General features: G+C 38.6%; 1 protein-coding gene across 1 annotated transcript in view; it reads left to right on the forward strand.

Annotated features, from left to right (window-relative positions):
* KIAA1549 (KIAA1549 ortholog) overlaps positions 1–17374 on the forward strand; it is a 132148-nt gene that overhangs the window by 86627 nt on the left and 28147 nt on the right. The window contains exons 9-10 of the mRNA XM_042889730.1: positions 4359–4536; positions 5559–5743. Coding sequence (XP_042745664.1) covers positions 4359–4536; positions 5559–5743 — 363 coding nt within the window. The remainder of the gene's footprint in view (positions 1–4358; positions 4537–5558; positions 5744–17374) is intronic.

The raw sequence follows: 17374 nt of genomic DNA on the forward strand, positions 1-17374 counted from the left end.
CAGTGAGTGCACTTTGTATGAGAGCATCAGACTACCTAGAATGCCCAAATAGCATGTTTTCCCCTCCTCTGTGCAACTAAAAAGTGGCACTCCAGGATTTAAAAACAACAACTAAAACCATCACTTACAAAAATCTCTGAAGTTTCATGCCTGGCTGTTAAACCTGAGATAGTCTCATTGATTTCTGTGTAATGTTCATGCTGCTGTTTCACAGAGCATGTCATAAATTTATATTTAATATGGATCTGCTGTTGCTGCAGATTCAAAGTGCATGACTCGATGCTGTTTGCATTGCACCCGCACGGACTAGACCACGTGATATATGTTATGAAGTGTTAATCATAATAACTCTTAAGTCATTGAATTCATGCAGAATTGCTGAGCTTAATACTGGTTTAAAAATATGCCAGGAGCTAACACACACTTACTTTTCCTTTATTTCAGCATGCTTGTTCTCTTGAACTGAAAGTAAAAAGGTGGTCCTACTAAGTGAAAAAAGAACAATGTTCTGATGTAAAGAAAAGAGCAGGTTAGATGGCAGTACAGTCATAATGTGTGAGGGAACATAATGAGGGAACATAAAAGTTGAGTTTTACATTAGAGCAGATGTTCGTTCTTTTGGTTTCCTACTACCAGCATATATGTCGCTCCTATGCACATAGCCTGGGAGAAGGCCAAGTCTCTCTGGGCGGTGTGGATCTACAGATGGAGTGTATGGGAACTGTTGCTGCTTGATCTCATGGTTTGAGTCGCTTTGCGCCATGTTGGCCACTTGCTGCAGAGTTGGGTGGATGGCCAGAGCCATACAGGCAATGAGAGCCCAGGGACAGCTCCCCTGGAAGTTTCTAGAGGAGCATCCTCAGGTTAACCAGTCTGCTCCCAGTCAAACCAGTTCATGGGCTGATGAAGCCTCCGCACAGAGCAGCACTGGAACTCTTGTATTTAGTGTCTGGCTACATCATCTCATTCCCCATTTGCCCACTGCAGTGTAAGCAGGGTCTGCTGCCATGCTCTGCACATGTGAGTTTGTCCAACACCTGGATTTTCTCTGTTTTCATTTCTGAACTAGACCTGGTTGCCAAGGAAACTGTCCTCACTGACCCATGATAGTCTCTTGAAGACATGTTTTAAATAAAATTTACTAGCACATGAGCACAATTAAGCCTTTACTCTCTGGAGTTTAAATGCACATCTAGTACCAACAAAGATTATATCATTTTTGTACATTTTAGTTGAATGAATTAGTCTTTTTTTTTCTTTTTCCCCTTCTCTGTGTTGAAATTCTTGCATCTCATCCCTCCCTATGTCTTCCCTCATTGCCCAATTGTAAAAGTAAAATGCTTCCTTACACACAAGCTACATTTCTGAATGCCTGGAAAATGCCATTTCTATCTCTGCTTGCATTCTTAGCACAGAGGGACAACTCTAACCTATGAGACAAAAACAATAATCTGAAGCTGCATGGAGACTATTTGGGGGAAAAAAAGCACAGAGCTTATTATACAGAAACTGTAAAAATGGGCAGAATGGCTGTTTATATTGATTTTTAAAGTAGACTTAAAAATACTTTAGATCTAGTGTACCAGTTTGTGTTGCAGCAAACTTAGAGGTCAGAAAAAAGAAGTTGTAGTGAATCAATGTAACAGTTAAGAAAACTGAAGTTTTCTGATATTGTCACAGTGAGTGTACATGCAAGTGTAGTTGTCTCATCACCTCAATAATACCATGCTCAACCATCAGTTCTCTAAGAATAGAGCTCCATAACCATCTCCCTTGGGTTTGAAATTTAGTCTGCAGTTTTCCTCAGTATGATGTGAGCACTCATAGAGAATTCTGTACTCAGAATGAGTTCTTTCACAGAAAATGTATCTTAAAACAAAGAACTTAGTTCATGTGCACCAACCTAAATGTCCGCTCTCTGTTGAACTTCATGTTCATTCCCATGTTCCCTATTCTGTACCAAAATACCTCCAACTGCTTCTCCTTCCTCTGTCCCCAAACAGCCCTGTCACCCTTCGCTATTGCTCAGCATGGAGAGGAGAGGAATATTAAAGGCGTTTTGTTTTGCATGAGACACTTTGCACTAGGGTCTGTTATCCTCCTTCTCTGTCCTTTTTTGAAGGCAACTTTGGAGCAGTTTCTTTCTTAACCCATTCAACCAGAGGTTCTGGCTGTTACTCTGTGTATGGCACACATACATAAGCATGATACTTTTTGAGTACTCCACAACTCCATAAAATCAATGATGATTCAATTTAAGAATCTCTAATTTTCTCCGATTCTGTAGATTTGCATGTGACAAAAAGAAGCTTCCCAAAAGTAAAATGAGACCCCACTGGCTTTTTAATCATGTGCGGCCCTTCTGTTCTTTCAGCTCCCTTTTGAGTTATGTGTCTGTTAGAAAGTTCTCATCCGTGCTGAAATCAGATACCACTTAACACTACCATTCCATGCATTAAGGCCAGGCTGTGGTGAAAGCAGAAAAACAAAGCTGTGGGCATTTGTTAACTAATGATATATCTGCATTCTGTGAAACCAGATTCAGCCTTACAGCTGCCCAGTAACCGCGTTAAGAAACCTTATTTATTGATACCCTTACGTATTAGCGGAAGAGTGAACAGTGTTACAATAAATTCAACATTGATTAATGAGTCCTCCTAGTAGGTCTTGCTGTGTTTCATAAATTTCTTAATTTTTCTACTCTATTTGTAGGTGTTCTCTTAACTTACTCAAAATGTGGCTAATGCTGAATGTTCTTTTTTGATTTCAGTTGACTTGAACTGTAAGCTTTGAAAGTGCAACCCTTCATGCACTGGCTTTACTTTAAGCCAACAAGAAGTTTATTGAGATTCTAATATATTAACTCTGGCCTTCATAGTAAAGAAAAGTTCAGAAGGAAACTAAATGTATTGCCCTTTTGTGGCATTTTCTTCCAGATCTCTTCAAACTCTGTTTTGCACAGTGGAATACCTTTTGCTATTAGTTTGGAGCAGTTCGAGGTTGTGATCACTATTAAATATAAATGATGATACAGAAAAGAATTATAATGTATGAGATTTAATTTTGTAGGAATTTAAAATTGCCTCATCTGCAATGTAGATGCGTGGTGGCTAGATAGTATCTACAGGGCTTCTTCATAGCACACATTCTTTTGATTATTAACATCTTCAGAAGAAGGCAGAAAGAATTGCTTCCCACAGCATCAAATGAATTCCTTCCCAAAGAGAGGTGGATACCAGAGGGAGCCGTGTGGAGGATGAAGGTGACTGTGCAAGTTCTTTCGTTTAGGTAGAACAAAAAGTTCTTTTTGAAGCTAACAGAATATTTGCCTGTATAAATGCTTATCATTCAGAAAGACTGGAACAAAAAAGTGTGCATTATGAATAATGAAGTAAAAATATTCAGAGATGGAAAAGTGCAGTGAAATAAATCTGTCCAGATATTCCTACTACCTGACGAACTACAAAGACAATAGGGGCTACCAGAGTGGGATGGTATTTGCATCTTTAGGGTAGAAGAGTTCTGTTCAGTACTGGATCTGTATGTTGTCATGAAACAAATGGAAAATAAAAAAGAATAGAAACTTCTTCAAGTTTGCCATAAAAATGTACTGTGTGAGGGATCACTGCCCTGCAGAGTTTCAGTTCATAGACTCATAGAATATCTCGACTGGGAAGGGACACCCAAGGACCGAGTCCAACTCCTACAGTTACAAAACACAAATTTCTGTAAACTTCTGTGACCCAAAGCACTTAAATAGTGCTTATTTAATTTGACATATTGTTTCAGCAATGTCATCTCCCTCTGAAAGACTTAAAATCTTTTGTATAGCAGTTAGGTGACAATATTCTGAATCTTTATTTAGAAGAAAGTGATTATTTCTGAATATTAGCTTTGTATGTCTACATTTGTGCAATGTCGACTGAAGCTTTTCTCAGATGAGAGAACTGAGTTGTGTGTATGCTGTCTTTGCTGCATACAGTGTTTTGGAGCATCGTTTTCTCATTAGAGTTCCCTGGGATATGGACAGTTTCCAAACTGTAGTAGTTTCCAACAGTTACATAGTTTGTGTAGCATCGTATTTCTAGTTATCACAGAGGTGTTTCTTCTACAACAATTGCATTGGTGTAGCATAACACAATGTGGTGTGTTTCTGATGGACCAGCGGTTGCATACAGTGTCAATTAAGACAGATATGGATACAGACTTGGCAAAGCTGTTCCAAATGCTGTTTTTTAGAAAAGTATCTGGACCCTGTGAAGGGAAGGGGAAAGAGTGGGGAAGACTGAAAGGCCAAATGTATGGGAACCCCAAATAAATACAACATAAAATGTAAAAGCATTCCAATTACTTTACAGATTGTGAACGTGTCACGGTTAGATGGTGTTGATAACCCCGTGGAGCTGATCTATTTTGTGGAGGATCAAGATGGAGAGAGATTCAGTGCTTTGAAGTGCTCAGACCTGATGAACCGAGTAGACATCCAGCGCGCTGCAATCATCCTTGGATACCGCATTGATGGCACTGTTGCACAGCGTAAGCCCTATCCAATCTACACCAGTGCCTGTAGAGAGAAACAGGAAGGGTGACATTATACAGTTGTGTAAAGAGCACAAAAAATTTTTTTTTTTTCTTATTGGGAAGAAACTAAACAGTTTTTATCTAAGAAAATGGTAATTTTATGTATGGACACATGATGACATAAGAGCTATTGAATACATAAAATGTAAGAATTATAATATATTCCTTCAATCTTGAAGTTTATTATCAGAATGGCTACTATTAAAAATGATAAAGATGAAGTTGCATAGAAATACTGTTTTTTAACTTTAAAACATTGTTTTAAGAGCATGTCAATTTGACTAGAAATGTATTACTGCTGTTTGTGGGGTTTTAGCCCCACATAGAACTGCTATGCAGAATAAAGCAAACTAAAGTTTTGTTGGTTCTTCCAGTTTACTTTTTCCATACAAGACTGATTTAATTATGCTTTACAGTATGGTTATGTTTTTTTCTCTTGGAGGGTAAAAGATGTCACACACCAACAGTGAAACAGAGAAAGGAAAAAACAGTAAAAAATGTGGAGCTATACACACTGGGGAGGAGGGTTTTAGTGATTTCAAATTGACTGTGATTATTGATGGGGAAGGTAACAAAATGTGTATAATGAAAGAGAAGAGGTTGCTGGTAATACTACTCAAAACAGAATACAGACAGTTAAGTGAAAAGCCCTTCTAACGTTAGTGACAGGGCATTTTTCTGGATGTGTTTCACTTTGTCATCTCAGTCTGGAGTTATGGAGTGGTGTGGTAGAAATGTATTTTCATGAGTAATTTAAGCAAGAGTACTTGGGAGAGAGACCAGAACTATTGATCGCTGCTTCCTGAGCATGACATATGTTAACTGATAAGTGTAAGACATTTCCTGTGATGTGCGGCTGCTTTTTGATAAATTCCTGAACTAGCATTTACGAGAACATAAAAATACGTAACCTTGATGTGTCCTCAGTTAAAAATATATAACCACATAAAACTACTCTCTTCCTTTTAACTTCACAGCTGTGGAAAAGCTGAAGGAGTCCGCCTCAGAGGCACAGAACAGCAACCTATGGATTATTGTTGGAGTGGCAGTCCCAGTTGCTGTGGTGCTCCTGATTGTTATTATTTTATATTGGAAACTTTGTCGGACAGACAAGCTGGAGTTTCAGCCAGACACAATAAGCAACATTCAGCAGCGACAGAAGGTAAAAGGGGAAGCTGTGTTGGGAGGAGGTTGTTGAGTGTTCTGAGCATAAATGAATGTGGGTGTCTAGGGAACACCTACTATCCTTAAATAGCATTTGGAAACACAATTTTAGCACCTTCTGGTTAAAAAGAAAAGAAGAAGAAAAGTTAAGTGATACTGAAGTCAAGAATTCCATAAGGCTTTATCTGTTCTCTTAGCTGTGTGGTGCTGTGCTAGATAGATACATTCTTCTGAAATGCAGGCACTGAGGCTGAAAGGAACCCTTTTTATCACTTCATTTTAAGGCTCCAGCTAGGACTGAGTAAGAGGAAATGTATTGAGTGTTGAAGCACTGACCTTGTTTTCTGCAGACGGCTGAGTTTTTCTTTGGAGAGATTCCACTAAACTAATTCGACGACTGAACCTTACCATCCATTATAGCTCACACTGGATCTAGCATTTGCTAGAGACCATCTTTTCTGCTACCCATTCTGCTGAGGCTCTTGTATTGCTGTTGTCTTCCTGTCACTAGGACTTCAGTTACTAAATCTGAATGAGATCCAGTAACTTTATGGGTGGAGAGTGTATTGACTGAAGTGATGGAAGACTGGGTTAGGATGGTGAGAAATTCAGTCTGTCTATTTTGTGCCCAAAACTAAATGATGAAATAAATGATCCATCATTTTCACAAAAGTATTTGTCAAAAGGAGTGGAAAAAATGACTAGACCTAAGTGTCAGAGATTCTTATTACTGACGATATTATCAGTGGCATTAGTAAAGGCAAAATATCTGCCTTTGTTGACCCTATGGTACTGTAGTCATGTTCTTGTAACTGTCATCTCATGTTCAGTCATACAGTTTTCCCTGTAACAAGTCTTATCTGTACACCATGCTCTCTTCAAGATAATTAACGATGGGAAAGATGAGTGAAGCAGAAAGCAGTTGCACTTACAAAGCAGTCTGAAAAAATCAATAGCAACTTCCACTTGTCTTGCCAGTGAAGATTGAGTGTCATCATCAAGGTCAGCAACAAGTAGTGCCCTTCAATGCACTTCTCCCCGTTAGTGTTTCCCCTATGATACCTAACACAACCTTTGATTGAAGAAGTTCCTGTAGTAGTATAAGGGAAAGATTATACAAAAAAAGCAGGGTTGGGGACCATTACCCTTGGCACAGTACTTCATGACATAAATTTTCATTACCTCTCTGCTGTGTTTGTGTATGAAAACAGTTGTGTTGATGATAAGGCCAGAAACATTCCATCATCCCATTGTTTTGGAAATCTGCTCAGCTTTTTGTCACCAGTGCATCCACAGTATTCTTGGTTTGAATCATTCATGAGTCAGAAGCCTTGAATTTGTTTTTATGTAAGTCTTATTTCAGTTCGCCTAGGGAGCCTGTCACTTTGCCTTCTTCAGAGAAGTCACTGCAAGCAAACTAGAAAGAACCAGTAAGGACATCTCGTCCAGTCCTTCCTGTGCCATCCTGTGTGGATGGCTCATAATTAAATATTAAGTGAAGTAAAGCAGTAAAAAGTATCTTAAATTTTTATCAGTGTATTAAAAAAACAGCAGAATCTACTTCAAAAAAACTTTTTTCTACTTTGCTCAGAATCTAGAAGTAAATAAGTAATCCGGCTTCCATGATAGCAGGCTGTCGTTGGGCCTTCTTCATGTCCTCAAGCTACGGGTTGGAGTTCCAGGGCAGAATGGTGCTTATTTAGCAAGCACTGCTTACCTCAAGATGGTCACAACTGCATACAAACAATGAGACGTATTTGATCTGCCCCCCTTTCTTTAAATTGATTTTTAATTTTTTTATTGCAGTAAATGCAAAGAAATGATCAAAGTGATTGGGAATTTAGGATTTAGGAAATAAACTCAGTTGTAAAACAGAATTGCCACCCACCTCAGTCCCCTGCTGTCCTTACAATTTTTTGGATTTGCCTTTTGTACTAAAGAACAGTGAAGGCCTTCACTGGCTCTGTAAATGGAAGGATATTTTGGTTAAAAATATGGTGGTATGACCACTATTACAAGTCAGTCCTAAATTGCATATTCTCACAGTCTGTCTTCTGATACGCAGACAAGTACAATTATCTATTGCTCATAACACCCAAAATGCCTTTTGGGTTTCCCCCTGGGAGTATGACTGCCTGGGTACAGTGCAGTTACAGTAAAGATCACAAAGCAGTTTGGCTGTGTCCTTGTAAGGACACAGCAAAAGACAGGGAGACAGCTTGAGCTCAAACAAGGCCAAGGTGGGTTGCTGACAGAACCAATGCAAGGTGCGTAACGGAGGGATGTTTTACTTCTGAATGTTCTCAGAAGCCTGCAACTTAGGGTAAACAGAAACAAACACATAGAAAGGAAAACTTTTGTTGGAATTAATCCTAGGAAAATCAGTTTAAAAAAATAACATAGTAAACAGTGGACATTGGAGAGACTGATAGATTTTCTGTCCCATCCATCTGCCCCAGAGTACAATTAACAACACATGAAAAATACTTTCTTGTCTGGATACAAGCTAGGAAGATGTAGTTACATCAAAGTTATCTGGGACACTTTTTAAAGCAGGTGTTAAGGAAACAGGTGAGAGCAGTGAATTTCTAAGCAAGATTCATAGGTCTGTGCAAGGGTAATTATTTTCAAGAGGTGGAACTGAGATATTTAAAGGGCACATGAAGTATTCATGACTTGTTCTGTAAGCTGTAGCATCCTACAGGAGGTTCACCTTGATGTGATCTAAGTTGTTGCGCTGGATAAAGATGTCTTTGCCTTTGGAAGAAAAAGCTGCATAAGAAGCATTTTTAAATTATCAGATTCTCTTGCCTTTGCCTGTAACCACCACCATGTCATTACAACATGAACTTTTTTGCTGCTAAGAAGCTGTGCAGTGTCTTTGTGGGAAATTGAATTTTTGAAATGATTAATTTTTCTTCTTTGCTAGAAAATAGATAAATGTATTTAATTCCCAAACCATCATCCTGCTCAGTACTGGACTCTTGCAGTTTTTGTGTAAAAGTACCGTCAACACTTTTTCTTCTATATTTATAATGCAAACAGAGATGGCAATATTCTTTCTTTTCCTATAGACATAAAAAAAATATACATATATATGGTACCTGATTCTCTAGGGATCTCACTTTTTCAGCTGTGTGCTTTTAAAGAAAAAAGTCAGATCCCTTGCTAGGACTTTTCAGGGGTAGTTTCATTTTTTGACAGTTTTTCAGGGAAACGTTCCCTGCTCTAATGGCAGGAATCTTACTTGTCTGTAGATAAACTCACCAGTGTTTATTTAGAAGGGTTTTAATGTTCTCCTTGTAATTGAAGATGTCTCTGTCCACGGCAAGGGCATGGAACCAGATTGTCTGGAAAATCCTTTCCTCTCCGTGCTGTTCTCTTAATCTATGAAATACTGGGCCTGCTGAAGTCATGGACTTTGCAGTGCTAACTTGGACCAAGTGACTTGCTCAGTTCCTGATTTTTCCAAGGGCACATCCTACAAGCCTGGAGGAAAAATTCTTTCTCCAACTAGGAGTTGCTTCTCTTTGGGCCCTCTGTGTGTCTCCTTATGGTTCTTATGAGTCAGTGTCAAAATGTATGTTCATGTGTCGGGGAGGTGGGGTGAGTTGGCTCCCAGAAAGCCAAGATCAACACATATGGTACCCCACCTTCTCCATGACAGTGTGAGAGCTGGAGGGCTACCAGTTGGTATCATGTGCCAGAAAACCTCAGCTAATGTGTAGTAACCTGGGGACCATTGTCAGCCCTGGCCCATTTGCTCTCATTGGCACTGTTGTGGCAGCTACTCAAGCATCCCCATGCGGGCATCCACATTACCGGTAATGAATTGTGCATTCCGTAGGATGCCAGGCAGGCTTGTTTGGATTTTTATTTTACTTCAAGCAGGAATATCTGATACCTGAAGCTCATGTATCAGGTGTAACTTTACACGTCTGAATTGAGAGTTTCGCTTATTATCGTATATTCAGTAGACTACCTCTTGGATGTTCCCCAGATCAAAGAGGCCAGCCGTGCTGGAGGCTAAATACTAGGCTCCTGTTCCTGATACAAAGAATTCTTGTGATGTTTTGACATCCTATGATGCTTTTGTTCATCTGTATAATGTAGAGGCAATAGCTCTACATTTCAGAATAACTCCAGTCAAAAGAGATCCATGTAAAGAAAGACAGCTGACACCAGCCTTATAAAAACTACTTGAAAACTGACATAAATTTCTGCAAGAGATTAGTGTCTGTGCCAACTGTTTGCATAACAAATACCTTTCATTTCTAATAGCAGCATTAACTAACTACTGAAAGTGTCTTTTCGGAACTGGTGTACAGGTTTTCTTGAGTTCGAATCAACAGCTGGATTCTGACAAGAAACACAACACTCAACATCTTAATTACTTCTCAATAATGCATTTCTCTGGTGGCAATTCCTCTGCAAGGGTTCTTTTGTGGGAACTCTTCTTCTCTACTGGGAATTACCTATTGACAAGTTGTAGATGTAAATACTGCACTGGGATACTGCTCACACCAGTATATGTAAAAACTAAGATGTATCTGCTTTTGTACAAACATTTGAGTGGCCATATAAAGGTCTGACTGAAAGGCCAGCTCATCAAGATGCCAAAAGCAGAAATATCTGGACAGGAAAGGTACATGTAGAATCATAGAATATCTTGAGTTGGGAGGAACAAGACTCATGTCCAATTCCTGACTCCACACAGGACCACCCAAAAATCAGAGCGTAAGGTAATTGGCATTGTAGCAGAGTAGCTCTAGCCTTCAGTTATGTGAGGCTCAGGGTCTTTTTCATTCTAGAAGTGGTGGTATTTAGCCACACTCAATGGATTTATCTTCTCTGAACTTTTCCAGTCCTTCTGAACCAATCTGAGCTACTGACAAGTATTTGTACAGTTTGTTATGTGAAAGAATCATGTAATCTTCTTTTGTGTTGCATTTATCCTGCTATCTCCATGTTTTCTGTGATGTCCCTAGTCCTTGTATTGGTAGCAATAGTGAAGAACTGGTTCCTGGACTCCTGCTTGATGTCAGTGTTGACTTCCAGATCTCATCAGGTTCCCTTCTCCATCCTCTTCTTTCCAGATCAAGGGGTGCCACTTCTAGCTTTTCTTTTGAGCTAGACTTTGAACCATTTATTTGAACTAGACTTTGAAAAGGATTCATTTTCTAACTCTTATCAGTCTTTCTGAGAAAGAGAAGCTAGAACTGCATATGATTTCCAAATTGTCGGTGGCCCATAGAGTGGTATTGATATCGTGGGTACTTTTGAAAAGGAATTTTTAAAAAATTATTTTCAAAATACATTTTAAGTTTATAGTATCCTAATCATACAATGAACCACTGAGATTAGATTACCACTGTGGAAGTAAATTCTGCCTTTCCTACTGGCAGATAATAGTTTACCTTAGAGTTGAGCTATTTTTAGAGCAAGGATATGTGCCTGTAGCAAATCATTGTTATTGGAGGTTTTAACGTCAATACTCACTTGTTGCAGAACAGCAAGACATTTCACTAAAATGCTTTGCAATCCACATTGTGATTGTAGCAATGTGACAGAGCAATGGAAGCCTTTTATAGCCAGAGCTGGCAGGCTAGGTGATTTGTTCGTATGCTTTATCTTCTCAAATTACAGGTGCCTGCATGAAATGGCATCATTTGAAAGGATTCTTGGGCCTGCAGTGAGCAACAGATATACCCTAGTTTTTGGATAGTCATGGATAATGGGGCACAACAAGGGAGGAGGGGAAAATGTAGCTTCATTTCAGCACACAGATTAATCCTGCAGTTTGTATTGCTTTGCTTTCATTCTGTCTGCATTAAACCCTGTTTAGATGTATAAATGTCTCTGAGTTACAAGACCACAGGATGATCTTTGTTGACTAAGCCCGACAAAATACCAGCACAAAGTCAAATTAGAATTGCTGATCTTTATTCTGTCTTAAAGTGTGTTAGCATTTTTTTTAATATTTACAGAGAGGAAGTGTTTTTGAGCTATACTGCGTATGTGCTCTGTCCAGGCAGTGAGAGCCATGTTATGAACTTATTTTCTTGCCTTACATATTGGCAAAATAGTTTTCTTGATTGATAGCCATCTTTGACATGCTGTGCTAGCTGTTAGAGATTACGGTTTGTCAGACTTGCTTCTGTGGCCTTTGGATGGTGACTTTTTGACACTGCATATGAAAGAGACTGGTGGAACTCAGGCATAGCAGTGGCCTCTCTGTTTTATAAAGCTGATGATCGTTTTCTAACTTACTCCTGACATTTTTGTCTAACTGGTGTGCAAAGGAGACTCACAAAGCTTGATTCAGACAGTGTCTGCCCTGCGGCATTTCTGTCTTAGAAGGAAAGCTAAAACCATGTATGATTCAGATACGAAACTCTGCTATTACAGCAGTTATCTCAGCAGCCTATGGGCATAGATGTACTCAGAGTTAGGGGCTTTGAACAACATGATCCCTCATGTGTTTTGTGAAATTTACTGAGCTGCCACAGCAACATTAATGTGACAAGGGAAAATACACAAGGGAGAAGAATGGGAATGATGAAAATCCATGGAAAGCATCTGTCTTAAGAAAATATTTCAGAACAGGTGTCTGAAGCATTTCAGAATTTTTGGAAGTTTAGGGCTTTCTTTATTCATTTGTTTTTAATCCTATTCCAGGGGCAGAATTCCTGAGGTGATGCCCTCAGAATGCAGAGAAACACTTGGTGCTGTGAATCTCAGAATGTAGAGAAAGTTTGTGATGTTCAGTAGCTTTAAACGACCCTACCTCAGACTGCTTACTTACATCTTCAGCCCATGTTAGTGTTAAGAACGCTGATTCTCACTGACTTGCTGCATTGACATCAGTAGACTTAAAAACTTTTCCTGTAATTTCTTCATCCTGTCTTTTTTGTAACGTTCCATGTTCTAGCAGTTTAGTAAGGTCATAAGTCAGCAGGACTCCAGGGATTCCGGTCCTGTTCATGGGTTATATGCCAACGTTAAAATACTATTTTTGAAATCATGCTTAGCTCTTTTGTTTCCTTAGTATTTTAATAGCCTCTGCTCAGTGCTTCTATCTCTGTGAAGAACAAGGGAATCTTGTAAAATAAAGTCAATAGGAAATTGTGTTGGTGTATTATTCTTCATTTTATGTCCCAATTCAAATGCTGCTTCTACTCCTACAGAGAGAAAACTCACATCATTTTAATTAGAGGAACCACAAGAAGAATGCTGAGTAAAATGTATTTTGTCTCTGCTGCTTTCAGCTGAATCTGTTCACTGACCTGTATGTGCAGTCTTTGCCTTCTTGAGAAAACACGTTGTTGACATTTGCGGTGTGCATCTGCATCTGGGGAAGCAGCATGTTGGCAGCCATGTAATTCTTCTGTTTTGAGCAGCACTGAAGCTAATAGCTGTTTTCATGGGCTAAGTCTTGACGAAGGCATACTGGCTTTGTTCATTGGCTTCTACTGAAATTATTTGATTGTTCTATGAATAGAGCTTCAATATGTGTATTATATTTATTTATTTATTCTGTCAGTATCTATCAATAAAATTAAAACACTGTCTGGAGTTACCTATTTGTAATCATCTTTCCCTTGCTGAAGCAGGCACTGCATTCTTGTTGTTATATAAACCTTAATAATGTATTAGCTCAGACATGCTCATTTTAGTGCTAAGCTTCAGAGTGGCTTATCTTTTTCCCTTTCACAAATGTATAAAAATAGAGCAAATGAAAACCTTCTGTAACAACTTATATTTAAAGCAAGAAATTTTTGCTAGCACTGGTTTTGTGCAGGCTTAAAAAAAAAAAAAAGCACCTGAGGCTGATAAAAAAAAAAAAAAAGATTCAGTTTCAGCACCTGAGCAGATAGGGGGACCAGCATAAGTGATCTTTCTTACAAAGAGATTGTATTCCTTCGGTGGCGGTGGTGGTGAAGTTAGGAGTAGTAGATGACTGATCCTCAAATAGTATTCTGAGTCCCTGTGGTAGGATGAGCAGAGATCATCCCATCTGTTATACAGTGTAACTTAATATAAAGGAAAGGAAGAAAAACACAGTAGGTGGTATGCAGCACCTAATAAGAAAGGGTAAGAAACCTTACTTTTTTCTTGTTACTTCGTTACTTGTTGCTCACCTGGAGCAACACTGTTCATTGTAGTTGGTCTGGTTGACCATCCAGTCCTCTAGAAAGCGGAGTCGTCACAGTTGCCACTGAAAATGTGGTAAATTGTTATTATCGTTTGTCCATTAGCTATAATGTTGCCATGGACTGATGTAGATGAGGAAGTGTAGACGTATTTTTTAAGAAAGTATAGTGGGTTTCTCTGGCCATTGTTTCCTCATTAGGAATTGATATTTTTATTTCTCAAGTAATTGATATTATTATTTTTTATTTTTATTTTTAAAAACTCTTATCTACTTACGAGGTGTCATGTTTTATATAACTGTTTTTTCATGTTGTGTTTTTGTAGATCATGTTATTCATGCAATATACACATGTTGATACGATCTCATGATGTTCTTATGTTGTTTGGAGCTGGTTGTGCCAATTTAAGAGTTTAGATTTTTGGAAGAAATTATCTAGAAATATTATTTAACTGTACTTTGCAAGATTCTGAATCACACAGGCAGAAGTTTTTCATTCTAGTATTTATTTCATACTGGCTTATTTTATTTTATTTAAGATAAGAAGCATGTTCTTTCAAATAACAAGATTAATAAAAATTACTGTTTTTTCCAAGTTTTAAGAACAGTTTTGGAGAAGCTCTCGTTTACATTCTCACCGTTTGAGGGCACAAGGTAGGGAATTACAAGAGATCGGACCTGGAGGTCATTTTGTGTGAAGATGTTTTTGCTGATTTGATTTGTGGAGAGCTGTCTATTTCCAACTGAGCTATAGACCTTTGGAGAAAGTGTGATCAACAGAGACTTGTTAGTTGTTTTCCAGGTACATTTTCCTAAGATTGCACCTGTTCTGTGCTTATAATCTCTTTAAAACTGTGTCTTAAAAGCTAAGAGGTGTTTTCCCTATTGCTGTATATGGAGGTTGTTACAAGCCAGGTAAAGGAAGGAGGAGCTCAGGCTGTAAATAGGAGCTGGCTGCTGGCAGACAGTGCTAGAGAGAGGCAAAAAAGTGTGATGAGGAGATTGATTCAGCCTGGCAAGGAAGAGAGAAGTCAGATGGGGAGTTAACCTGGCTGCAGCTTCAGGGAAGTAAAGTCTCAGGTTATGTGGTGTTCCGTGGTGTCTGGGGAGATCTCTGCTCAAGGCTCAGGATAGAATTGGTGATACCTGAGACTTGCTAGTCCTTTGTTGCAAGCAACAGAGTGTGGATCCAACAGTTCCATGCAATTGATTGGCAGAATGTCAGCCACACCTGTTGTAGAAGAATGCACCTTTCGTAGAAGAATGTGTCCTTTATTTTCTTGTATCCACTGCTTCATGCACTACATTTTCCAACTTTTTCATGTGTCTGAGCTGTAGAAATAATGCTGTTCACCCTGCCCAACTTTTTCTAATAGCAGAAGGCCCAACCTATGCCATGGATTCAGCAAGGTGGGAGAGAGCAAGAGGGATCCTATGGATTAAATGAATTTAGGATATTTTCTTCAAATCTCTGTTGCAGTGCCTACATGAGGATTCAAGTGTAATTGATTGTTCAGACAGTCTTGCCTGTGCCAATTCTTAAAGTGTGAGTGCTTGCCTTTGCAGTGCTAATAGTGTTTTAATGCAACTTCTGTAAGATCTGTCTTCAGATAAACATATGTGCATACATATGCTGTGATGTACATACACTTATACATGTATTGGATTCTATAACTGTGCTTAAACAAAAGGTTATGTTAGACTGCAGCATGGAATGAGACTGTTCAGTCAAAGTTAAAATATTAAAATATGGCTATTTTTACATGTTGCATTATTCCCCAAGGGTATGCAAACCCAATACAACTCCATAGTTAGGCCTAAAGGCTTAACTAGGATATGCTGAAATGCATACTTTAGAGGCAGCAGTCTTACTAAAACCATACTAGTATGTCCAATATTACGAGAATGTTTGTCCTTTTACTCATGCCTGGCCAGCCCATCACACTGTCCTAAAAGCATTGGTAACTTTGCATATCAGTTCAAAGGTGCTTGAGAAAAGGTAGAACACTGGGGTGTTTTTTTTTTTGCAAGAATTGTGCCCAGTATACAGTGAAGTCTCTCATCATCTTTGGAGTATAGAGGCAGGAATGTAGTGATAACTGGGGGTCAGTAGTAGGGCTGTATGAGCACAAGGGTGCAGTATGAAAGGATTAGAAGAAGGGAACCACTGAAATGCTAGGGATGATGTCTTACACAAGAGAATCTCTGAAGAGAGAATAAAAGTAATGTCTTAAACACATCAGGGATGTGTTTAAGGAGGTGTGGTAACTAAGAGGAAGTTTCAATAACCAAAGCGCTTGGATCTAATGTGATAATTCTTATGGTGGTAATGAAAAATTCCACCTCAGTATTATTTTGAAAATAAGACATGGAGTTTGGTGATCTCACAAAAAGGAAAAATGGAGTTTCATAGTGAGTTCTGGAATGTTTAGTGAGCAAAATCCTGAATGCGATTTTTAGACTTTGAGGGAGAGTAAGATTCCAGTAGGATTCATTGGGTGACCATGACTCAACAGTACAAGAGCCAGTAACACCTTCACATGGTCTGTCTCTACAGTGCCTTTTTTGAATCAGTGCTTGCCATGATTTACATAAGTTCAGTAACTGTCTGTCACCCATAATGCTCAATTGAAGTAACTGCTGTAAACTCAAGAAAAAATGCAGTACAATGGAAGACATTCAGATTTGCTCAAGTAATAAGCTTACACATTTGGTCAGAAATTAACTCTGAAACCTCAGGTATTTCTTAGATTTTACAGGAGAGCTTTTATTGCCATCTACTGGTCTAAATAAGCATTTTGCTTTTCTATGACCACCTTTGAACTGTTTGGAAAATGTTTGCTTACTGAGAAAATATTTTGAAGAGATTGTTTCAGTATATTCCTTAAGTAAGCTTATCTTTGGCATGGTATCAGACAAGCCTGTAGTTAGCTGTGTTGACATGCCAAAATTTATGAAAGGGGGTTCATTTAAACATCTGGAACCTGATGCACCCATAAAATGCACTAGAACACATACTTTGCTTTGCTAGAAATCAGCTCCAGGAACACACGAGTTTTTGTGCATATGCTATGCAGTGAGCATGTGTGCAAACACTTTGAAAACTGGAGTTGTCAAGATTTCTTTCCCCTTTCAACTCCCAAACTACTTAAAAATTGAATGGTACTCAAAGAAAAGCTTTGTCTTAATTAGTTTTTCATAATTTCTGATTATTTCAAAGCCCTCAAAAATTTGTAGGAAAGCTTGAAATATGTAGGCTTGATTTAATTAAGTCTGAACCAAGCCGTTGACAAGGTGAGATTAGCTATTTTGAAAATAGTTATGGAAGGGGTTAGCCTGTCTCAGTGTCTTCTTAAGGATTCTTCCTTCTTCTTAAGGAAGACACTGAATCTGTTGCCTCCTGATAAGATATCTGGGATGAATGTCTCATTTCTCTAAACTGGAAAGCCTTTTATATGTTTTTCCTCCCTACTCGGT

Source organism: Lagopus leucura, unplaced genomic scaffold (assembly GCF_019238085.1).
Source record: "Lagopus leucura isolate 7727_CA_CO unplaced genomic scaffold, USGS_WTPT01 Super-Scaffold_100159, whole genome shotgun sequence".
Taxonomy (NCBI): Eukaryota; Metazoa; Chordata; class Aves; order Galliformes; family Phasianidae; genus Lagopus; species Lagopus leucura.